The following is a 24,152-nucleotide window of genomic DNA, read 5'->3' as shown; positions in this document are numbered from 1 at the left end:
GTGATGGGTTAAATGCAGAGGACAAATTTCACTGTGTGCACCGTGTGCTGTGCTGCTGTGTATCACATGTGACAATCACTACACACTTTAGAACTTGACAAACAGCAAATAAAACGCTCATGACCAGGGCTTACCCCTTTTCACAATGGCTAGTTCATCACATAAAGCTATTAGAACATAATAATATTCCCCACTGCATGTTTTCAGCAGCATTTGTAAGGTGCTGTTTGCCTTCCTGAATCAGTCATTGTGCGAGCTGGCTGACTCAGATGGTTGTGACAGGCTGCCAGCCACTGAACTGATTGAATGTTTTAAACATTTGTTCATATAATCCAATCGAGAAACCAGCCATTTGATCTTCACAACTGTTCAAACACTGATATGGTCAGTAAATGTAGGTACCTGTTGAAGCTCCACATAAAATGCAGGCCGCTGTATTTTCAACTTTAGCAGCAGACTGGAAAGACCAACACAATAGTAGGAAACATTCAAGAATAAACGACTTATTTTAGTTTGTATATTTCAACCAGGGGCGTGGTTGCATGCAAGAATCAGGCCTTTACTTTTGAGGTTTTGTCACCAATCTGTTATGAACAAACATCTCAGCCCCCTCAGACTATCGTAAAGAGACTTCTACAAATGGGCTGAATAAGTCCTGGAACCAAACACAGACAGAAAAGGCAGGTCATTTATAAGATTTAATACCCCTGTAATTGAAATGATACAAAAAATAATAATAAAAAAAAAAGACATGAAAAACAATTTTCAAAAGAAAAGAGAAATGAGCAAGAGAAGATAAGAGAAAAATGTGTCATTTTAAAACAAAGGTGGGTTTTCAGACAGACAATGAAAGCAGCACATGATTAAAAGCAAACAGAGAGGGGGGGAGAAAATGTTCATAGACCCTACCTGGCAGTGAAGACACTAAAACCCAACATTTTAAAATACATAAGGCTGCTCACTGTTGACCAATAAATTCAACATGTGGATAATGTTTTTTTTAATAAAACCAAAGAGAATTATCATTGTAATAATCATTTTTAAAAGTACAATACCGTACGGGAATCATGCAGTTATACAACCGTTCCACGACAGAAAAAAAAAAAAAAAAGTGAAAAAATTGCTGAAGGCTGGAGGAGGAAACTCTCTCAGCTGAAGGACCCAGGTTTGTTTCATTGCTGCTCAATGGCCCAAGACAGGTCGAAGTCTCTCTTTGCAATCGGTCCTTGCATAAAAATGTTTTGGGCTGGGCAGCAGAGTTCCACTTTCAAATATAACCCATTAATGGGTTTCAGTCTATGAGAGTATATAATAACGGCTGAAAATAACTGCAAAAATTTTTTTTTGCATATGTAATGACAACACAAAATCGAATAAATACGTCGCCAAACACTTAAAAGTGTGAATGTTTGCTGTAAAAATTAAAAAACGAATGAGCCTATGCTGTAGTTGGGGGTCCAGTCCACTCTGTCTATGGTGGTCCGACAGTATAAGTAAAAAAAAAAAAAAAAAAAAAAAAGTCATTTATAATGTTCTTAAAAACGACATTTAAAAAGCCACAGAAGCTTGTGTCTTTCTGAAAAGTGAATGGAGAAAAAAAAAAAATAGCATGGAGGAGTGGCTCCAGTGACAGTACAGCGAAGACCTGCTCCATGCCACAGGCCCGTCGTTATGGCAACAGCAGCGAACTTCCTGACCGGTCAAACTTTTTTCCCTTAGAGAGTGCTGCAACCTGCTTCATCAGCTCTCGGTTTTTCGCCTGTTAAAAAGAAATTCAGACGTTAATAGATCATACCGGCATGCCTCCAGTACTGCTCGCCTGGTTCCTCCATCTCTGAAGGTAAAAGGAAAACATTCATCTAGACTCTTCCCCATCTTGGCCCCTCGGTGGTGGAATGAACTTCTCCTCGAGGTCAGAACAGCTCAGTCACTGAGCACCTTCAAACGACAGCTCAAGACCTTCCTCTTTAAAGAATATTTCGATTAACTTGTAACTTTCTTATTGTTGAACATGTGTACAGAATCTACAACAGAGTGAATAAAAAGATTGTATTCATAGTTGGGGGTCCTAGTGAACAGGAATTGATCTCTTCATCGATGGTAACTTGAAAGCACGTTGTAAGTTGCTCTGGATATGGGTGTCTGCCAAATGCCGCAAATGTAAATGGCATGGAGGGTACATTTTACCACCCAGAACAGACATTAACAGTTAAATGACAGACCTGTTGCTGCTCCATGGCCTCTTTATGCGCCTTCTCCATGTTGTTCATCTTCACCCTCATGTTGGATTCCTGGTACTGAAAATCAGCCTTCAGCTCAGTCAACTGCAGACCCACAAAAAAATGAGCAAAACATGAGCACACGACTGATAGTGATTATTTGAGAGCTTAAGAAGCATGAATTTAAAAGAAATTATAACGTCCAGGATACAGAATATCACAACATTACCTTTCTGTCCTTATCTAAGATGGTCTGGTCTCTTTGCTGCAAGAGTCTTTTTAGTGACATGACTTCCTCTTTAAGTTGACTGATCAGTATGAAGTTGTCAGTTCCTCCAGAATCCATTGATTGTGCAATAGAACTGCTGAAGAAAGGGAAATAAAAGTTACAATAACTTATGTGTTCAGTAAACATCAGTAATTTCCGAAACACAGGCACCTTCTCCAGAGAAATGGTGTTTTAGCCTGCACTCACATGTACGTGCTGTGGCAAACGGTGCGATGGACATTAACGCATTCACTGTCTTGCCAGCTCTTGGTCAGTGCTTACTCTATACAGACATAACCAGATCTGATTGACTGGCACCTGGACAGTGGCCATTCTCAAAGCAACAGGCCCACACCACCCAACTCAAAGTGAGTGAGTTTCCAGTGACGTCTACAGCACATGCATGTGAGTGCAGCATTATGAAGAACCTGTGATTTTACACCCACCCACACTGCGGTACCTGTCTCCATTTGATGGCTTGACCTCCAGTTTTGGTTTCTTCTTTGGAGTTTCTTTCTGAATGGAGGAGGACTTATGGCTGTGGAGAGAAAGTGATTGTCAATGAGACACACCTCCATTGGTTACATGAGTCCAGAGGACTAAATCAGCAGTCTATTCTCAAATGAAACCTACCTACTCCCCCTACTATCATAAAATAAGCAAAAAGTCAACTGGAAAAAATGCATGCAACACCAGTCACACAATTCCATGTTCATTCACTACAAAAATCATCTAAAAAAAACTAACCAAGAAAATGGCTTGAGAAAAGCTCAGCAACACACAACACTATCGCCACCTACTGTTATTTACCTACGAGGAGTTTTTCCTGAATTCTTCAAATGGCTTTTGCCACATATAAATATGAAAACAGTCTGTGGCCTTACCCTGTATGGAGTCTTAGTGTAGCATGGTATGAAAAACTAAACTGTATGGTCATGAGTTTTCATACGAAGAACCCTAATTCTTCTCACCTCTGCTTCCAGAGTCCCTGTTCTTGCTCAGGACTCAGGCTACCACTAAGCCTGAAAGATACACAAGCACATACACCCCCCCCAAAGAGACAGTCAAACAGAGAAACACACGCAAACACAAAAACACACTGAAGAGTGGGACAGAACAAAAAAAAACAAAAAAAAAACACACCAACACAATTTGTTCCATTCACAATGTACAGATGGTGTAAGCTTGAGATTTGACAATGGTACTTTCACCCACCACAAGCTCCATTACCTAGCGGCGCTCATTGCAAAATTTCATGGACCAAATACTCTGAAAGCAGCAGATATTGCACAATGAGGACAGGATTGTCTCAAGATCCCCTTGGTACGATTGTAGAGTACAGAATAAACTGTACCTAATGCTCAATGGGCTGAAAGAGTGCATTCATGAATGTGTGTTCCTGAAGCCAGTTCAAGCAGGCTTTATTAACGAATGGCTAAAATAAATGTGTGAGATAACACACACATATAAGATGAGGGTTTATGAGATGAGGGAGGTTTCAACTTACTTGTGGTGAGACGTGCTGTGACGATGTTGGTGGTGATGGTGGTGCTGTCTCTGGTGCTCTTTTTCACTAAGCGATGAAGAGTTGGAGTGAGAGGGACCAAGACCTTTGCGCTGCTCTTTAGTCTTCTGAAGAACCCGGCGATACGACAGAGTACACAGCCAACAAAGGAGCTTCCCATCAACCTATAGTGGAAAAACAAATTCTATATATATACTGGGTAACACTTACAGATGCAGCATGTAATGTATAATGTTTTTTTTCTTCTCCTTCTGAGCGGTCCTGTCTCGAAAATTACCTTTCGCCGCCCTTCCTCTTTTCTGTCAAAGGCACACTGCTGTTTGCACTGCTCACAGGTCTGAGGAGGACCATACTTCTTCTCAGAGTTTGTGCAGCGCTGACACTTAGTCCCAATGAACGCAGCAATGATGTTACAGTACTGACACGGTTTGGGCTGAAACACACAGAGTGACCATGAGCATTCAGGTATTGCGCAGTGCACAGATTTTCACGCCTCTTCGAGTAGCAGGCGCATTGAAAAGTTTGTGTGTACAGTATGGAACCTACCGTCCCAAACTGTTTCACATTCTGAGCACACTTCTTGCAGATCGTGTTTGTTTTGCTGCAAAGGAAGGGCATGAAACAGTGAACCGTGGGCATTTTAAACAAACATTTAAATGTGGCTCTCCTGGTACGTGACCCACCTCTCCTGCTGGAATTCCGACCTGCAGTATGTACACTTCACTATAGGGTGTGCGATTCTGCACTCCTGCATCCAAGAAAAATACAATTCACTCTTTTAACACTCGTTTCACAAAAGAAGACGCGAACACGGCACGGATCACATCATCGCACGTCAGTTCGGTAAATGAAAAGGCCCCAGAAATTTTAAACAGACCTCAGCGGCATTCATCGCCACGTAAACAGGGGTGCAGCGGGGGTGAAAACGGGGCGACCCGGCCAGCACCCTGCTTGCATCCGCCGTACGCGTTAGCGCGCTAGCATTAGCTTAGCCGGCTACGGGAGTTGTCTATTTGCGGTTAACAAAAGCCATCGTTACATAACCAGATAAAAGTCCCCGTCTTCTACAGAGGACGGGCTGACGTGCCAAAGACCACGCCGAACCCGTGGCTCTCCGCCACATGTCTGCAGGTCCCCCAAAGCCACGCAGCACTGAGATCCACACCTTGCACAGTTGTTGTCCCTGGGAAAGCTCCTCGAACGGATACCGCTGGTTACATTTAGTACACGCGTAGAGGGCCGACGTTGCCATCCTCGACTGAACGAGGCCGTACAAAATGATAAGACTGAAAAAAAAAATAAACTACGTAACGTTCGACTGCCACCCGAGACGGCCTCTCGTCTAGACAGCTCCAGCCGCCACAGTACGGGATGAAAAAAAGAAAACAGCTAGGGCTAATATCACGCCGCCAGCTAGCCAGCTACACGGCTAGCATGGCACACAACTCGCGTTCAAAAATAAAAAAAAGCCCCATTGTCCCGGTATTTAAAGATCCCCGTCCTCGTCCCATTAACACTACACGTTGCATCTACGTGAAATATCCCAAAGGCAGCAAGAGCCCGAAGTATTTTTTAAAAGACTTTTCCGTCTGTAATCTTCTCTTATTTTCCTTTCTCCTTTTCTCTTTTCTGTTTTTTTGTCGGGTCTCGTCACAGCCGTGCCCCGGAAGCGGCGACCAATTACAAAGGACAGAGACAGCAGCCAATCAGCAAACGGGCTTAGTGGGCGGGAACGTGCTTTTGAATACCCCTGACCAATCAGGAGGCGGCGACTTCTTACCATTTTAAATATGGGCCTGGCTTTCCGACTGACGTACGTGTTGCAATTAGTCACGCCGTTGAATATTCAGTGTGGAGTTTTAACGTACCAATCTATAAAACACTGGCGTGTGTGTGCATCAGCCTTACATACCATATCTCTAATGCAAAAGAAATCAGACCTCAACATGGTACAACTTACAAGTCTTTATTCTCACAAGGCTTCAAAAGAAGAACAAAGCATTGATTCTTCACTAGATGATTTTTCAGACTTGTTTTAATATATGATTATTCTATCATAATAAACAGTACATGTGTAACAGTTCACAAGCCAAGTGCTATGCAGAATATGCAGACATAGCAATTACTGTCTTATAAAATTTGAAGTTGTAAATATAGCTGGGGGAGAGATGAGCAATAAGATGTGTTAAGGGTGGAAGTGTATTGCACTTATTGTTCACCAACTACCAGTAAGAACGATTAAGAGTGCTTATGTTGCTGTGCATGTCAACATATTCAGTAAAAGGAATGTTTGAAAGCACTTAGTAAAGTCTGCCTAAAAGACAGCCTGAGAAATGCAGCATTTGACAACTTTAATAAGCCACTGCATAGAAGAGAACATGCAAGTAAGTTAGCCAGCATTACTGCATAAGGCATTTAGTTGTTAGAATAACAAGGAAAATGTCCAGCCCATCAGTGTTTCTACCTCTCTAGATAACTAGAATTAAGAGGTTAGAGCAGCATCACAATGGCTAGTTTTGTTTAAGAGTTAAATGACTTACTACCTTCAACATAAATCTATATGGTAATGTATATCATTAAGGTAATAACATTAAGAAAATACACTGAAGATCCTCTCTTCTGTATATAAAACCTGCCAGAACAATTGACATTAACATCTAACATCCAGTCACTAAGGCAGATGTTCCAATGAAAGTTAAACTATCTTTAGAGCTGTTAAAATAAACTATACAAAACTATTAAAATCTCTATCTGAAATAGATGAGTTTAATCCACATAGCCAGTAGACTGAGGAAGTATGTGCACGTATGTGAACACTAAATCAATGATGTGTGATCCCTAGGAGTCACTTAAACACAGTGCAAAAGTCAGATACATTCAGTTGCATTGTCTTTACATGATCACCTGTTGTAATGAATGATAGAAGTTTGCAGAAGAAACTTTGTCGTCAAGTATAGTGTACAGTACAGTTTAATAAGACATATTTATGAAGTCTATGAAACATTGTCTACATAGTTATGCATCTCTTCAAAGTACTTCTTGAAAACACTTGTAGTAAGTGCGTTAGTACAGCGTCTACTTCAGACCTACATACTATTAATAGCCTCTAACTGGATGATTTAGAACCCTTTAAGCCTTACTGATATGAGAAGCTTTTTCTTCCACGGTCATCCGGCACTGTAGCATCAGTTGGATGGGGTGCCAGGGTGAAGCAGCCTGCAAGCCAGATGTCCATGGAGTGCAAAGCGAAGTTGCTGTTAGAGCAGCATTCCTTCTTGTGGCTTAGAGGTTGCAACGCAACCTATCCTTCATCAAAGACATTAGGAGCAGGATCCAATCACACAAATGTCTGCACAGGTGTTATGGAACGTGTGGGAGATCCTGCCCTCTCTGAAGTCAAGGAAGCTGCTTTATTAGCCACCTCACGCCTAAGTTCTTCAACTCTTTTCTGAAGTTCTGATCGTTTGGCTAGAAGTTCCTTGTAGCGCTGGTGAACAGGTTCCTAAAAAGACAAGGCAAGGTCACCATTAAAAAAAAATATCTTATCACCTGTCATAAACACAAAACAATAGATTAGAAGATTAATCATTTTAGCCTTTACTGTGAAATTTGCAAATGCATTGGCACATCACTGTAGCAACACAACATTTCATATATGGTTTCTATGGAATCATATTTGTGCCAAAATGTTTAAACAAAACCTTCCTAATATCAAATGAAAATACGACATTGAAATGTAAAAGAGTTTGCAACATACATTTTTGCTCTTTCGTTTTTCGCTTTTTTTTTTTGTTTTACATTTACACTGCCTGATGATTTGGTTGGACTTCTGACACAATGTTCTCGTGTGGGCCGCGCTTCACCTCATTGGCCAGCAGGTATTTGAGTGAGGTATCATGGCATCTCACATTTTAGCTGCGTGTTCTTGAAGCCCACATATCTCGCAGTTGTAGAGTTCTGGGGAACAGAGCTGTCAATCAAATACCTGCAGTCCAATGAGGCAAAGCCCCGCCCATACAAGAGAAATGTGCCAAAAGTCCAACTGCATTCCCAACACTGAAAAGCCAGCAGTGAAACTGTAAAAACGAGCAGCGTAACTGAAAGTCTCACAAGCAAAATCGAAAAAGAGTGAGATGTAAGCAAAAACATATGTTGACAAAATTGAACAATGAATTTTTAGTTTGATATTAGGAGTTTTGTCTCCAAATTTTGCCCCAAATCTGATTCCATATTATTTCACTAGTGCATTTGTGCTCCAATCTGTATTGTGCTGGTACAAACCTGCGGTCTCATGCGAGGATTCCAGCGGATGTAGTACCCCACCCACAGCTCAAGGTGGCGCATGCTGACCACAGGGAACAGGACATGGGAGGAGTAGTTCACATAAAAGGGATTTGTAAACTCCTCTAACTGACTGTTTATATAAGACCACAGTGACAATGTCTTCTTTGGCAGTTCCTATAAAGAGACACATGATACATAAACACAGAACGTAATTTTTTCCCCTACACATATAAATATATCTTGAAGGAAGCCTGACACTTACCTCTTTAAGTCGCTGTTGTTCACTGTTACACATGAATGTACCAAAAAGGCAGCTGTACAGGTGGTCAAGGATGGTGATGAGAAAGTACTCATTGAATTCAAAAGCAGTTGGAAACTGCAAAAAGGGACGTAACTGACGATTAATGTAATATATCCAAATTCCATTAAAATCACACCAGGAATAAATGAAATGACCACATAAAAAAAAAAAAAAGTAACATTCATCTAATCCTTACTTGTCGAATCATCTGCCAAACACAGTCTATAAACTGCAGGAATACGGGTGAGCGATCTGCATCAGTGTGGTTTTTATCCCCATGACCAATCCGCTACCAAAATAAATAAATAAATAAAAATTAGTAATGCAGTAGTATATGTAGCTTCTTGATTCTTCATAAGCATTTTATAAGTAGTTAACCTGTTAAAACAACATCAGTGATAATGTGAGATAGTATTGTGACCTGTCCTTGTGACCGTTGCCATGATATAATCTTGAAGCTGCCAGTATGATTAATTTACTGGGGTTTGATGGCATCAGTACATCAGTACATCAGTCAAATTCTTCCACACTGCACTCAACAAGGACCTTGCTTGTGTAGTGCGGTAACAGAAAAAAGCCTTGCCCAACCTGTTCTTACAAAGAAGGACGCACAAAAAATTGTCTAGAACAATCTTATTCCAAAATACAGGAAGCACAAGACTACATCCTGTCTATAAATGATATGTATGGACATAATTTATAAAAAAAAGTTGACCCATTCTGTACATAACTGAATGTCATTCAGATGTTTAATATTGGCCTTTAATATACCTGCCCTCCTCTGCAAAAACTAAAATGTGCACTGTGATGTGTGCATTTTGTGCAGAATAAATGCAGCATCCGCAAGCATACCATCTGAAAACGATGGCCAAAGCTAACCCATTCCTTTTCCACCAGCACTTCAAATCCCCGGATGGTTCTGTAGTGGCTGTCCAACATCAGCATGGCCAGAGAGGTGAGCTGGGCTGTGCGGTCCCAACCATCACTGCAGTGAACCACAACAGATGTCTTCCCTGACTCCACTTTATCTGCAATCCGCAAAGCGCCTGCCAGGATCACCTATGTAATTAAAAAAAAAAAAATTATTATCGGCTTTTTAAGCATCTGCACAAGACTTGCTGTGAAATTCTCACCTTTATGTGTTCAAGCCAGTGGGTTGACTCCAGATTGGAGAGCCAGTGGGATTCCTCAATGTTGGGGTATACAACCTCTTTCAGTTTTCTTAGTGACTCGCGCATCACATGGATGTTGTGGATGTCAAGGAAAACCAGCTCAGCATTTTGATAGGCATCTTCACTCTCGTAGCCTCCACCCTTCATCTTAGAACAATACACACATAAAATTATGTTATCACAATGATCAGACTATTGAGGTCTGAAATGTACCACTCAGTATTGATCACCTTATTGGCTGTAGCATTGACACTCGGACGAGCATCGAATATGAATAGTTTGTGTGACTGAGCATTTGCATCCATTATTGCCTGTAGCAGTTTCTCATCCTCTTTGCAACGTTTGCTGTTCACCCCCACCATGGGCTGGCTGCACCGCACCACCGTTGCCTGGGTCTCTGGGTGTATCCATGACAACACCTGGAAGCCACATTACATAAGCTATTAATGTTTGACATCTAAATCAGTAAGAGTCATGGTATTCCTTGTTCTGAAGGATCTACTGACTGGAATGCGGCCCTTGGCCCTGAAAGCTGCTATTCTCCTCAAATCCTCATCTGGAATGGTTACCGGGACGACCAGGGTGGAAGGGTAACTGTCACACAGCTCATAGTGATCATTCACCTTTGAGATCCTCCAACTCTCATTAGGTAGACCCTAATATGTAGAAAACAAATATAGCAAAAGTTGGGCAACACTGATTGGGCAATAGTGGAATTAAAATGGTACTCTCCTTACCTGCCTCTTGGATTCTGCCAGAGCATCAAACACTTTCCACCCATTCTCAGGGAAGATTTGTTCGTAGTCATAAGCAAAAAAAGCCTGTAAAAAAACATATATGAAGTATTCCACACAAGTATGGAACACATTGTTATCCTCATCATAACAAACATCTAGTTATTATTACAGTAATTATAATAAACACATAACAGTTTACTTACAAGACTATTAGAAATGGGATATGCATATTTCATGAGAACTTCAAAAATGGATTTCTTCAGGGTATCATCAGGCTGTCTGTGCGCAAACTGAAGATTTCGCATATCCTGTTCAACAGAAGATACGCAACCACAAAGCAACACAATCATGTCACTCAAATCTCTCAGGTTCCCAATTCACATACACACACAGTTCTCCGCTCACCTTGCAGACGACACCATAAGACACTTCTCCACGACTGGACGTCCCTCCAATCTTCTCCACCCGACTCACAACTCCCAGAGGTATGTCCAAGGCCAACGATTGGTCCTGCAGTTGACAAGTTAAAGTCACAGTTGCGACATGAGCGTGTTCTGAATTCAGCGCTGTCGTATTCATTTTAGCGAACAGTACATACCCTGTCCATGCATTTAAAAAACAACCTGTAGTTGGTGACGGTCAGGGTCCCTCTAAGAGCCCCTATGAATGGGCAAATGTAGGTAACGTCTTTGGCTAGATATTTACAAGCAAAAAAAAAAGACATTTTTTTCATAAAAAAAAAAGTTTCATAAAAATATACTGTGCATGCTTAGACTGATGACAGAAGGAATACCCGTATCTTGGACCGTTTCCTTGGGCAGCAACTGGGGCTCGTTGCTGTTTAAACCTCTGAGCAACTTGGCTGGCAGTTTACTCTGCTGCTGTCACAGACACACAAGAGGGAATTTACTGCAGCTTTGCGGTCACTTAAACACCACGAAGACGCAAAAAACATTTCAAACTACGGATTACCCGGAGCTCAGGCGACAACTCATTGGTCGAAGCGGAGTCCGAGGACATGGCTGATGCCGGTTTCGCCTGAGAAGACCGGTCAGAACGAGAGGTTGAGCTGCTGCAGATGGGAAAGAAACAAACAACGACAAGCACCAAACATCAGTGAAGTGAAAGTCATTGTGATACACAGCCCAGCACACGGTGCGCACAACGAAATGTGTCCTCTGCTTTTAACCCTTAGTGAGCAGTGGGGAGGGTATTTTGGGGGACGTGGGACAGTGGGGGGGGGGGGACTATTGGGGACGGTACTTTGCTCAGTGGCACCTCAGGAGCAACTTGCCGGATGGGGATTCGAACCGGCAACCTTCTGATTACGGGGCCACTTTCTTAACTATCTAGTCCCCCCACTGCCCTTAGCACCACACCTGCCTAAAATTGGGGCAGTGGTGGCCTAGCGGTTAAGGAAGTGGCCCCGTAATCAGAAGGTTGCTGGTTCGAATCCCGATCCGCCAAGGTGCCACTGAGGTGCCACTGAGCAAAGCACCGTCCCCACACACTGCTCCCCGGGCGCCGGTCATGGCTGCCCACTGCTCACTCAGGGTGATGGGTTAAATGCAGAGGACAAATTTCACTGTGAGCTGTGCTGCTGTGTATCACATGTGACAATCACTTCACTTTTTTTTTTTTTTTTAGAAATTCCTGCCATGCTCTCTGCGGACCAGTACGATTCTCCTCTGTCAAGGTTCTTGACAGCGAAAACATTACATTGAATCTACATATTTTTATGTTTTTGAGCTTCCCGACACCAAAACAGCACCTACTTTCACTCAAGTGACTTTATAGTTAACTCCCCGACTTCCCAAACTCACTAAATATCACTGAACTGATCACATGTTCAGTTTTACGACCGCAGCACGTTCCCACACAGCCAGCGCCGCTCGGCGGGGCGTTTAAGCCGCTAACGGCATTAGCTTCACCCACCTGCTCAGGGAGTCGACACTCGGCTGCCGGGACGAGGACTGTCTGGAGCCCAGGCTGTCGACGCTGCCGCTCTTTTCCATCGCCAAGCGCGACGCCGTCCCACACCGGCGCGGTTTCACTCCGTCCTGCGAGGAGAAGCGGGCGGCGGTCAGGGACAGGAAGCCGCCATCTTTTCCCACAGTTCCTGATCCAGGGGTGTGGTCTGTTTTCCGGCGCACTGCTTCCTGGGACAGTCTTTTTCTTTCCTTTTCTTTCCTTTTCTTTCCTTTTCTTTCATTTTCTTTCCTTTTCTTTCCTTTTCTTTCTTTCTTCTCCGTTGGAAGGCATTCATTATGGTGAAATACCTATGATTGCTTTTGACGAGGTGCCTACATGTTTTGAAATAGCCAGATAATCATTCTGGACATCGAACAATTTCCCCTAAATTTTCAATTTTTCAAAAGGACACATTTGAATCATTTACACCCAGGCAGTTTTGTCTTAATTGTAAGCACAGTATGATTGTACTTTATTTTGCGCATACTGACAGAGCTTTGTTGTTGTGACGTCATCAGGAGTGATCCCGCACGCATGTGGGCAGCCGACCTGTTTTTACATTAAAGTTGAAAAGTGCACATGCATTCGTTTATTTGTCTCTTTCTTTAAGTCATGCTGGAAGAAGTATGAAGATGTCGTGCGTCCGTTTTGTTGCACCAGGGCAGCTATCGGTCGTCGCTGGCTTTTTTAAAAATTATTTTACCACTGTGCCAATGTCTCCGTGGGTAATAAATAGTTCAAGCTGCTAGACTGCGTCAATGCCTGTGTGGGCAGTCAGGCCCTGGTGCGTCAGAGTGGTCCACTCTCAGCAGTGGGCGGGAGAAATCAGCCATCAGCGGTGGGAATTCTAAAAGGGGCTTGTTGCGGCCCAGTAAAAGCAGCCATTGTATGTAAATGCTCATCATAAGGGCATATGACCGCTCCAGTGCGGGACAGTGGCTAGTGTGAGGGGAATCATTAGCAATGCAAAAATCATGGTGCTCTGGATCACAGAGGCACTGGTGAAAACACTCCCCTCTCTATTCTCACATTAACTCCATCCTCACTGATCGAAGTTGGGTACCACATCAACCGAAGGTAAATTTGCTTTTTCACATTAAACAACATGGTGTCACCATCAGAGATTTAGAGTGATTGGACTTATTCATTGGTTTCACTTTTCATAACTTCATAGAACTTCATAGTATCTTAAAATCCTCAGATCCATGACAGATGAGAGTAAACAACCAGAAAAACTGTCTTGTATACATTTTATTGTACATATTTCAGTATATTCAGGTCAGACCTGTGCATCAATAATCTCGTAATTTAGTTTTGTTTTATGTGTGTTCAGCAGTGCCTTATTCCTAGAACTTTTAACCCATTTATCTAATCCATCAAATTAAGGTGAATGGATGGTAATCCACTGACTCTGAAATGTGTTCATGTTCAGTGTTTTAATCCAGTCTTGCCACTGACAATTACTTTGCACAATACTACACATGCATTAACACAATGTGAATGTTATGAGGAGAAACAATGCACTTTATGTTTAGATTGCATCCTGCTTTTTATATTCTATAAAATGATTGGTAAATGTTAAATTATCTTATAGAATCAAAGTCATATCAAAACATGTGTTTTTCTTTTGAAACTGATTTATTATTTGATTTATAATTAACACTATTACAGCATGCAGCGGTTTAAGCAGTTTGTTGAAGCATATTGTTAATGGTGGAGTGGTAAATCCCAAACCAAAGTCTAGTACATGTATACGTATTTTTGTACAGACTACCACCTTACTGTAATGCAATAAATTAGTCTTTTACTAAATTGATGCTGCTATTGATTTTTGAGTGCTGCTCCCTGCTGAGGACAAGGTCACACTTCCGTCTGCCCTGGCCTCTGATGGTGCCCACTCAGTCCCGGCCTGCTGCGTAACCTTCCAGGTCACGTACTACTGTACAAACGCCCATGCCAACAATATTTAGATTTTGGACTCTGCCATTGGCTCGTAGGGAGTCACCTGATTCTCGGTGCCAGGCAGTGGTGCTGGGCTTTTAAACCGCTGTGCACTAGCTAGAGGGGCACAGAGGGGTCGTCTCTGTGCCGAAAGCTGCCCGATGCCTTCCTACCTCGGCGGGTCAGCATCACCCTCCACCTGGGCCCCTGCCCATGCCTCTAACACCACCTGAGCCTGGTAACCTCTTATCCCTCTCATTCTTGTGTTTTAGCTTCCTATTGTTCCATTGTTCCTTCCTTTTTATATCTCTCCAGTGATTTCTATGAATAATCAGACTTGCTGAGTCGTCAAGTGCACTACTTTTCCAAGATCTCTGCTGCCACCATATGAGGTTAATAAAAAAATAAATTAAATTTAGAATGATGTGCCCTGGTATTCTGTCATTCACTGCTGAACTGCCTATTCAGGTGTAACTTTCACAAGTTTTACTGAATGACTGTGTAGTTTTGATGTTGCAAGGTGTGTAAATGGACAGTAGCTGAACTTTTTACATCTTGATCTTATTCCAGACCTGGAACCAAAAATGAACTGGGCGTCCTTTTATGCCGTAATAAGCGGCGTAAACAGGCACTCCACTGGTATAGGGCGTGTCTGGCTGTCCGTCCTCTTCATCTTCCGCATCCTAGTCTTGGTGGTGGCAGCAGAGAGCGTGTGGGGGGATGAGAAAGCCCACTTCACCTGCAACACCCAGCAACCTGGCTGCAACAGCGTTTGCTATGACCACTTCTTCCCCATCTCCCACATTCGGCTCTGGGCTCTGCAGCTCATCATGGTGTCCACTCCTGCCCTGTTGGTGGCCATGCACATCGCTCACCGCAGACATGTGGACAAGAGGCTGTACAGGCAGGCAGGACGCAGCAGTCCCAAGGACCTGGAGCAGATCAAGACCCAGAAAATGAAGATCACTGGTGCTCTGTGGTGGACCTACGTCATTAGCCTGCTGTTTCGCGTGCTCTTTGAGTCGGCCTTTATGTACCTGTTCTATATGATCTACCCGGGCTATAAGATGTTTCGGCTTGTGAAGTGTGACTCGTATCCATGCCCAAATACGGTGGACTGCTTTGTCTCTCGACCGACAGAGAAGACTGTGTTCACTGTGTTCATGCTTGCAGTTTCTGCCATCTGTATTCTGCTCAACATTGCTGAGGTGGTTTACCTTGTAGCACAGGCCTGCAACCGACAGCTTAACAATGCCAAAAACTCTGCTGTGGGGGCCTGGATCTCACAAAGACTCTGCTCCTTTTAAAATAGCCTGAAGTATCTATACCACTGAATTCCATTAGTTTTCAGATGCATTTGTGCTCTGTTGTCCTCCCACCTTTGGCAATACAAGAAGGCATACCTGCCAGTATAACATTTTACACCATTTTAATGGAATTTTATGGTACCTTAATGGTTGAGAAGAGCTTTTTTTCTGGATGGATGTTGTTGTGCAAAAGAAAACCTTCATTGTCTACCAACAATCCTTTAGAAATGGTCTTTCAACTTGTATTGTGGAAATTTCAGAATGGAGTAACAAAGTTCATGTTCAAATGATAGAAATATATACCAGCAGCATTTATTCACTGTGCAATTCATGAAATACATTTTAATAGTTACATTAGTAGACACATTTAATACCATGTTTTAAATAACTGAAATATTATTTATTACTTTATTATTACCTTGTTAATATTTAATATTTCTCTTTTTATGAAACTGAAGTACATTTTATTGCAAACTAAAGTATCCAAAGTGAGCATAAAGATTTTGCTTTCTATTATTATTAAAATACATTTACCACTGACTTTGCTGTGTTGTTTTTTATATACCACAGAAAATTTCTGGGGGAGTAAAATATTTGTGATGTACTGGTGCACATCATTTATGGCAATTCCATATTAAAGCTATTAGTATAAACCACAAATAAGCTGAGCATAGATTTAAGATACATTTTCTGCATTCTGATTAATTACATTTCTTAAATCTGTCAGCCACTTTGGGCTTGACTCACAGCATTTGAATTGGAAAATGCACTCCTGAGCACTAGGGGGCGTTATAAACTCTTTTACATTTCTCAGTCTCCCTCTAATCTCTTTCCTACACATGCTTAACCTTGCGTTTAAGGTATCAGTGTCTTCTAAAGGGTCACTCGGTGTGAGCCCCCCACACCCCAAGGAACAGCTGTAACCCACTGGGACACAGTAGAGGATGGGGGCATGCATGGGGCATTGCTCTTGTTCAGGGTCATGTCAGAGAGGTTAAGCGTAGGGTCAGAGAAAGAACCAAACGTTTATAGCAATAACCTAATGAGGAATATGTCTTACATTGTAATTTTTTTAATGCGCATGTGCTCTTAACGATGAACCCATGAAAATTTTTCCTCTATTGAAAATTAGGATGAAGGAAAACCTTTTAGAACAGAGCCATACATTTTAGAGAAGACCTAAGCTTAAGGAACCTCTAAATTCTGTACTTTGATCATAAAACATTTTGGCATATGGAAACACCCACAAATGGGAAAACAATTTTGATCCAATTTGCTATTTTGAGAAACCCGATAAACTTGTGGCCAAGTATAACCAGTATGTAGGATGTTTGGCTACTAAACTACATGATTCTTGCTATAGTTTATCATTATAATTACCACCACTCTTACAAATACTACCATTTTCTTTCTGAAGCTAATTTGTGTGTGTGTGTGTGTGTGTGTGTGTGTGTGTGTGTGTGCATGCGCATGTGCCTGTCTGTAGAAGTGTCCGAAACAGAGATAACACAACCACACCCTTCAAAGGAGTGGTTATATTTAGCACAGTGCCATGTAGCCCTTTCTCCACTGATTGGTCCACCCATCTGTCAGTCACCCGGCAGTGGGCCAGGACACAATGTTTGACTCAAAAAAATCGTTACAGGGAGTTTACGTGTTCTCTGACAAGTTCAGCCCCCACACTTACTCACAGGCAGGGAGGGCACCAGAAAAACTACAGAAAGGTGCCAGTACAAGTAGGATAGTCTCACACACCCACACAGACGCACACACCCACACACACACACAGACACATTCTCACACTGGATTACTGGAGCTGTGGCTGACTGTCTAGACATTGCTGGTCCAAGAACACGTCTTCCTGGACATGATGATCCACACGAGGAGAGAAGCGCTGGGTTGTGGGTGTTTGCAAATGAACTGAGTTCGTATCCATGCTGCTCACTGGGGAGTCCGAGCGGGACACAAGGTCTTAAAAAAGGTGGGTCTCACTTTACACCTACACCCACATCACAGCGCAGACACTTCAGAAATCTGTAGTAGTAAACACACCACTCAACACATGCGCTGCCAGAAACAAACCTGTGCCATGGCAGAAATATATTACACATGTTACATTATGTTTACTATCATAGTTTTTTAATACAAGAAGCACGTCTGTCACGTTTGTTCTTAACTTTAAAATAGTACCAAGTAATAAAACAACAATTATATCTGTCTTTTTCATTCGTTTCATAAACTGAAGTGTACTTAACATCACTATTTAAATATTTTACACATATTTGTTTAGTCTAGAAGTTCTATAGCTAAGTCATTCAATTGTAATAAAAATTGGTAAATTGCTATTTGAACTATGTAAGCAAACTGTATTATGTATGCTAGTTAGTTTTTAACATCATCATCAATTAAAATGTGTTGTTGACACATGACAATGAACTTTTTATTATAGCTCTTAATTGTTTAACTGTAATTATTTATTAAATCAATGATCAGTGAACATCATATGCATATTTTGTTTAATGAATAAGTCATTTCTGCTTTTGACGTTTACTGTTTATGTGTTTACACTTGATGACAGCGTCACTGGGTTCGCTTTTACGTTCCTCTGTTTCTCTGAATAACTGCAGTTAACCAGTATAACCCCGGAGACTCGGCTGATTTTTATATTCCTGTCTCAATGTGGGATAACATGACCCCTGACCTCATGGCCGATAGGGCTGCAGACAGGATGTTTCCTAGCACATAGTATGGCTTGTGCACCTGTTCCAACTACCCACAGACCGCAGGTCAAACGCCAGATTTAACACACGTCCAGACTGCACCAAACATGCAGTGCTGCACTCACAACCAGTCGTCGGTTTATGCTTTATGTGTGTGTGTGTGTGTGTGTGTGTGTGTGTGTGTGTGTGTGTGAGAGCATGTGCAATGATAAAAGAGACACAAGCATCAACTCAGTATCTCGCTGATATCAGCGTGTGCGTCTTTGGGAGACTCACAGTAAATTGTCCTGGAAAATAGTTATAAATGTAGAGGAAACTTTTAAGTGATACAGTCTTCCAACTGCTAATTTACAAAACTCAAAATGAGAACATGCCATCACCAGGGCCAAGAAATTCACAGCACACTACAGGAGTTAACTTGGCCCCATAAAAATCTCTGGTGCTTAATGCAAAATCCAGCACCACAGTACATATAGTAAAAAATCTAACAACCACTGGCTGCTCAGAGTAAGAGAAGTTCTTTGATTGTGGTCCACAGAAGCCATTCTTGCCCAAAGCCGGTGCTCGGAGTGGTCTGGCCACCCACCAGCATTACCACACGACCATTACTTTACAATGCCAGATTCAAAAAGCTGAAATGCAGGTATTGTACATGTTTATGCTTTTGTGTTGCAGGTCGGCCAGAAGGAAACGTGTGTGTGTGTGAGACTTCAGAGCCATGGGAGACTGGGGTTCGTTGGGGAAGCTCCTTGAAAGTGCCCAGGAGCACAGCACCGTGGTGGGGAAGGTCTGGCTCACCGTCCTCTTCATCTTCCGGATCCTGGTGCTGGGGGCCGCCGCCGAGAAGGTCTGGGGCGACGAGCAGTCGGGCTTCACCTGTGACACCAAGCAACCCGGTTGTCAGAATGTGTGCTACGACAAGACCTTTCCCATTTCGCACATCCGCTTCTGGGTGCTGCAGATCATCTTCATCTCCACGCCCACGCTTATATATCTGGGCCACATCCTGCACCTGGTGCGCATGGAGGAGAAGCAGAAGCAAAAGGACAAGGAGATGGCAGAGAGGGCTGAGCGCTCACAAATGACCAGCAACGCCCAGAGTGACAAGCAGCAGCTGCTGCCCAAGGTCAAAGCCCACAAAGCTTCGGTACGCGATGAGCAAGGCCGCATCCGACTGCAGGGGGTTCTGCTGCGCACCTACGTCTTCAACATCATCTTCAAGACGTTGTTTGAGGTAGGCTTCATTGTGGCACAGTACTTTCTGTATGGCTTTGAGCTGAAGCCGCTGTATACCTGCGACCGGGCGCCCTGCCCCAACGTAGTTAACTGCTACATCTCACGACCCACGGAGAAGACCATCTTCATCCTCTTCATGCTGACCGTGGCCTGCGTGTCCCTCCTGCTCAACCTGGTGGAGATGTACCACCTAGGGTTCACCAAGTGTCGGCAGGGCCTGAAGTACCGCCGCTCCAGGTCCATCACCCATGTTGCCTCCAAGACACCCAGTGAGGCTGCGGTGGTGCCCTTCAGCTTGCCCAGCTATGGTTACTTCCCCCAGTCCCCCACCAGCCCCGAGCCTTACCGATCGGAATCTCGTTACAGCCTGACCGAACCCGAGTCCAACTTCCAGCAGTACAACAGCAAAGTGGCCTACAAGCAGAACCGGGACAACCTGGCTGTGGAACGTAGTGGCAAGCCTGAGCCCAACGCTGAGCCCAAAGGGAAGAAGATTTCCAACTCAGCACCAGGCACCCCTATCCAGAGCCAGCGCAGGCTGAGCCGGTCCAGTCGGCACAGCAACAACAAGACAAGGATGGATGACCTCAAGATCTGACAAAAAGCATGACAGCGAGTGTGTGGGACCAGAGATGTTCTCCTTTCGTAGGGTCTGTCAGTTTGGGGAAATCCAGAAGTACCTCATTATGTGACTGATGGAAAATTTACTTTTTACTTGAACAGAAAAAACTGACTCAACTTGATCAAAAGTGACGTTTGAGGAGTGGAAATGTGTTTGGCATGATGAAGACCATCTTTGTGTTGATAGTGTGGACAGTCAGTTTTGGGGGGCCTTTTGTTTACTTCTTTTGCTGTGAATATTTTAAATGTTGTTGAAAATACAAACTTTCTGAAACACCAGCCTACGGAAGCGTATTCCTCGCTACGGATCACATTTCCATTCAGTAGGACTATATGTGTGAAGTACACACACACTCTGCATAATGTAGGTAGCTTAAATTAACAAATACATTTTATGATGCTGGAACAACTGATTGGATTCTTGAAATGCACACACACTGATTTCATCGTTTTACTTTGGACCTAATGTTGAGTCAAATGAAAGTGAATGAGAAAATGGCAGCTTGAAAACAAGATGAAATAAAACAGAACTGTGAAAGTGCATTTTTGTGTTTTTTTCTAATTTCACCATGAAAAGCAGAATTCTGAACCACATGGCTAATTTTTTGGCCAGATCTCATCAGTTGCCTCACACATAACTGGCCATGTTATCGGTCACACTGCTTGTTGATGACATGGTCATTAATAAACCTCTGAAGTTGTCTGGTTGTAGATTTGCCACACAAATTGCTTCAATTAATTGATAATTATAATGACTGTATATATATAATATTACAATTAAAAGACACCAGAGACCAACGTGTTTAAATGGGCTCATGTGGAAGAAGTGTCTCCGTACACGAAATAATTTCTTATTTTGTGAAAACATTGGGATGATCTTTAATTCCTCGGATACAAACTGTCACCAAAATCCCCACAGAAAAATCCATTCTGCCCAATATTTCTGTCTTTCCGGTCTTATTTGATGCAAGCATGATAGAGCTCTATTGAGTGGCAAAGGAAGGAGACAAGGAGACTGAGGGGGCTTCACCAAAATGAATAATATTTACAATAGGCAAGAATCTATGAATCAAAAATCTATGAAAAGTATGAAAATAGTATGGCATAGTAGAATATTGTAGTGTAGCACAGTTCAGTACTGTACAAATTCACGTGTGCAAATGTGTGTGTGCACGCATAAGCACACACGTGTGACACACATCATGAACCTCAAGAGAAATATTGCAGCATTTTGGAGTCTGAACATGAAGTGAATGATGCGACCCCCATAAAACCAGACAACCCCACCCCCATATCATGCGCAAACACAATGCCAAACGCGCAGTCTATGAATATATCCTGAGCTATCAATCATTTCAGCATGCTTGCTTTGGCATCATCACCTCAGGTGACAGTGTTGATGTGGCCCAACAACACGCACACGCTGCTCTCACTTCATTCAGGACAGTAAGGCTCGGCGCATTCTCAGGATATGTCTGTGGAGGAGGTCTTAAATAAACAGGAGGCACGACCATTCCCAGAACAAAGAATTCTGTGTGGGCCAGGAACAGGGCAGAGCCCTCTGTGCTGTTGCATTCCTGATAACAATACAAGCCCCAAATAACCACCACAGAGGCCTTCACCTTGCCTTCTCTCAGAAAGCAAAGGTGTCTTGCATACGTGTTTCACTGCCTCAACCCCTTTCGCTGTCTCCACCCACTTGAAATGCAACCGCCCAGTTTTCTCTTCTTTCTACCTTGTACGGGCTAAAAACTGTGATACCAAGACATGACATGCACGCCTGCATCATACAAAGGCCATGACCCTGGCAATGGCCTCTTGGACTGGTCACTGTTATTACTAATTCTACTTCTTCAGACTGGGTCACAGTTAGGGTTGCCAACATTTTCAAACCCCAAATGCGGGACACTTTCTTGTAGGTGCACGCACAGAGCAGCTGACACCCCCCTGACACCCCCTACAAAATCTCACGGCACCACAGGACACATTATTTAGATTTTCCAAATACATTTAGTTGTTGAACGAGTTATCAGTATCACCAATACCAACCTGAATTTTGCTCGGCATCTGATCGAAAAGGAAATCAGTGGTATAGCACATCCCTAGTGGAGACTGCTGCTGTACAGATTCAGATGCAGAGTAAAGATTCATCAAGGCAACTGAAGCACTGCATTATGGGATCTGTATAATTTTTTTTTTGCATTATCAGCACTTATATCACAAGGCCATTATATATATATAAAATATAAAATATGATCTTGCTGGATGTGGTCCACTTGCCCTGGGTTTGACACCCCTGAATCAGTCTGTAACTCATATTTTGCATGAGTTTCGCTATGCTTACAGTAACCTATCATTGACCGATGTTGCTATGATTGGAATATGGGACTGGTGCTGCCCCAGAAGGGACAAATCAAAATCACCCATATTTCGTGATGTCCCAAACAATTTATGTATGTATGTGTGTGTGTGTGTGTGTGTGTGTGTGTGTGTGTGTGTGTATACACACACACACACACACACACACACACACACACACAGCACCATAGATAAGGGCATATATATATGTGTGTGTGTGTGTGTGTGTGTGTGTGTGTGTATATACACACACACACACACACACACAGCACCATAGATAAGGGCATATATATATATGTGTGTGTGTGTGTGTGTGTGTACATCCAGATGGACAGATGGATGAAGAGGTGGAATGAATCACTCATGATTTTGACTGTGCTGTGTGGGGTTTGTCCAGTTGTCAAGATGCTTTGTTGATGTGAACTAATTGCCTGCAGGAATGTCGAAGCTGATTGAAAGGAACATGAGAAACTGCAGGAATTTGACTTATTTTTACCCCCCAAAAAAACACTGTTAAACCAAATTTTAAATGTCAATGATGTCAAACTGTCAATGATGAATTATGAACAAGGAATTAATTTGTGCTTTTTCAAAATGAGAAAGATTTATAATGTATTTCATTTTGATACTTAGGTCTGCATCTGTTGGAGCCTGTGTGGCCTGCCCTTTGACCTTACAGTGTTTCAGAGCACAGAGTAGCCATTTCCAGTGGCACCTGACCTGTCTCATCACTCAGCCACACCCTCACACTTTCACATGGGCACACTCACACAGACAGATTCTGACCAAATGAAGAAGCTGTTTGAATTCTCATATTTTACCTGTCAGATCTTGTGTAGATTATAATGTATATAATGTATGTGGGTGGTAGTAGCCTAGTGGGTAACACACTTGCCTATGAACCAGAAGGCCCAGGTTCAAATCCCACTTAGTACCATTGTGTCCCTGAGCAAGACGCTTAACCCTGACTTGCTCCAGGGGGGGACTGTCCCTGTAACTACTGATTGTAAATCGCTCTGGATAAGGGCGTCTGATAAATGCTGTAAAATGTAAATGTAGATTAGGGCTGTATAAGAGCCAGTGTGGACGACCTGTAAAATCTGGTATCACACTGTGTGAAAATCTGGCTACTACACCAGTAGAGCTGAATCAGGGCTGGATCATTCAGTTTAAGTTGGAATAGCAGGCCCTGTGCCATGAAGAAGGTTGTTCCAGGTTCAGATGAGGAGCTCATTGCGGTATTTCAAGGAAAGATATTACACTTCCCAGGCAGATGGATGGCACAAGAGCTCATCATGTTTAATGCAATCATTTATATACAATAAATTACCCAATTTACTGTTTACCAATATATTAACAAAAGATTTACAAAGTCTAAACTATATATTACAAATGTTAATTATTCTGAAATTCTTACAAGTTAGGGGTAGGGTTTTATTAACTTTTATTATTTTATTATTTAGCTTTCACAATACAAATGTATATTTAACCT

The 24,152-nt window shown here is 42.6% G+C and overlaps 4 protein-coding genes across 8 annotated transcripts; 2 read left to right on the top strand and 2 right to left on the bottom strand.

Annotated features, from left to right (window-relative positions):
• Window positions 1–685: 685 nt before the first annotated feature.
• Window positions 686–5,670, bottom strand: fam76b (family with sequence similarity 76 member B). 2 transcript variants are annotated; one of them, XM_028983641.1, is made up of 10 exons: window positions 5,178–5,670; window positions 4,696–4,760; window positions 4,559–4,613; window positions 4,290–4,445; window positions 3,995–4,176; window positions 3,459–3,509; window positions 2,948–3,025; window positions 2,449–2,584; window positions 2,223–2,324; window positions 686–1,759 (listed from the first exon to the last, which is right to left on the bottom strand). In XM_028983641.1, exons 1-10 carry the CDS (start codon window positions 5,262–5,264, stop codon window positions 1,670–1,672), a joined length of 1,002 nt encoding a protein of 333 aa, XP_028839474.1. In that variant the 5' UTR covers window positions 5,265–5,670; the 3' UTR covers window positions 686–1,669. The 2 variants fall into 2 exon arrangements, with proteins under 2 accessions (XP_028839474.1, XP_028839475.1); XM_028983642.1 differs by having other exon boundaries at window positions 2,449–2,581.
• A 287-nt stretch (window positions 5,671–5,957) lies between these two features.
• Window positions 5,958–12,622, bottom strand: mtmr2 (myotubularin related protein 2). 3 transcript variants are annotated; one of them, XM_028984847.1, is made up of 15 exons: window positions 12,442–12,622; window positions 11,479–11,578; window positions 11,300–11,387; window positions 11,105–11,199; window positions 10,912–11,016; window positions 10,710–10,814; window positions 10,507–10,590; window positions 10,276–10,425; window positions 10,000–10,188; window positions 9,731–9,916; window positions 9,450–9,656; window positions 8,794–8,886; window positions 8,559–8,672; window positions 8,294–8,470; window positions 5,958–7,514 (listed from the first exon to the last, which is right to left on the bottom strand). In XM_028984847.1, exons 1-15 carry the CDS (start codon window positions 12,519–12,521, stop codon window positions 7,350–7,352), a joined length of 1,938 nt encoding a protein of 645 aa, XP_028840680.1. In that variant the 5' UTR covers window positions 12,522–12,622; the 3' UTR covers window positions 5,958–7,349. The 3 variants fall into 3 exon arrangements, with proteins under 3 accessions (XP_028840680.1, XP_028840681.1, XP_028840682.1); XM_028984848.1 differs by having other exon boundaries at window positions 11,300–11,384; XM_028984849.1 differs by having other exon boundaries at window positions 11,479–11,575.
• Window positions 12,623–13,432: 810 nt separating this feature from the next.
• Window positions 13,433–16,265, top strand: gjb1a (gap junction protein beta 1a). Of its 2 annotated transcripts, none has more exons than XM_028984853.1 (2): window positions 13,433–13,554; window positions 14,989–16,265. In XM_028984853.1, the coding sequence occupies exon 2, from the start codon at window positions 15,003–15,005 to the stop codon at window positions 15,723–15,725; it is 723 nt and encodes a 240-aa protein (XP_028840686.1). In that variant the 5' UTR covers window positions 13,433–13,554; window positions 14,989–15,002; the 3' UTR covers window positions 15,726–16,265. The 2 variants fall into 2 exon arrangements, with proteins under 2 accessions (XP_028840686.1, XP_028840685.1); XM_028984852.1 differs by lacking the exon at window positions 13,433–13,554 and adding an exon at window positions 14,541–14,656.
• A 1,236-nt stretch (window positions 16,266–17,501) lies between these two features.
• gja2 (gap junction protein, alpha 2) lies at window positions 17,502–20,703 on the top strand. The gene is made up of 2 exons (XM_028984851.1): window positions 17,502–17,706; window positions 19,121–20,703. The coding sequence occupies exon 2, from the start codon at window positions 19,164–19,166 to the stop codon at window positions 20,277–20,279; it is 1,116 nt and encodes a 371-aa protein (XP_028840684.1). The 5' UTR covers window positions 17,502–17,706; window positions 19,121–19,163; the 3' UTR covers window positions 20,280–20,703.
• The last annotated feature ends 3,449 nt before the right edge of the window (window positions 20,704–24,152 follow it).

This window comes from Denticeps clupeoides, chromosome 6, assembly GCF_900700375.1.
Source record: "Denticeps clupeoides chromosome 6, fDenClu1.1, whole genome shotgun sequence".
NCBI lineage: Eukaryota > Metazoa > Chordata > Actinopteri > Clupeiformes > Denticipitidae > Denticeps > Denticeps clupeoides.
Note: the sequence above shows the minus strand (reverse complement) of the source record. Positions and strands in the feature narration are given on the sequence as shown.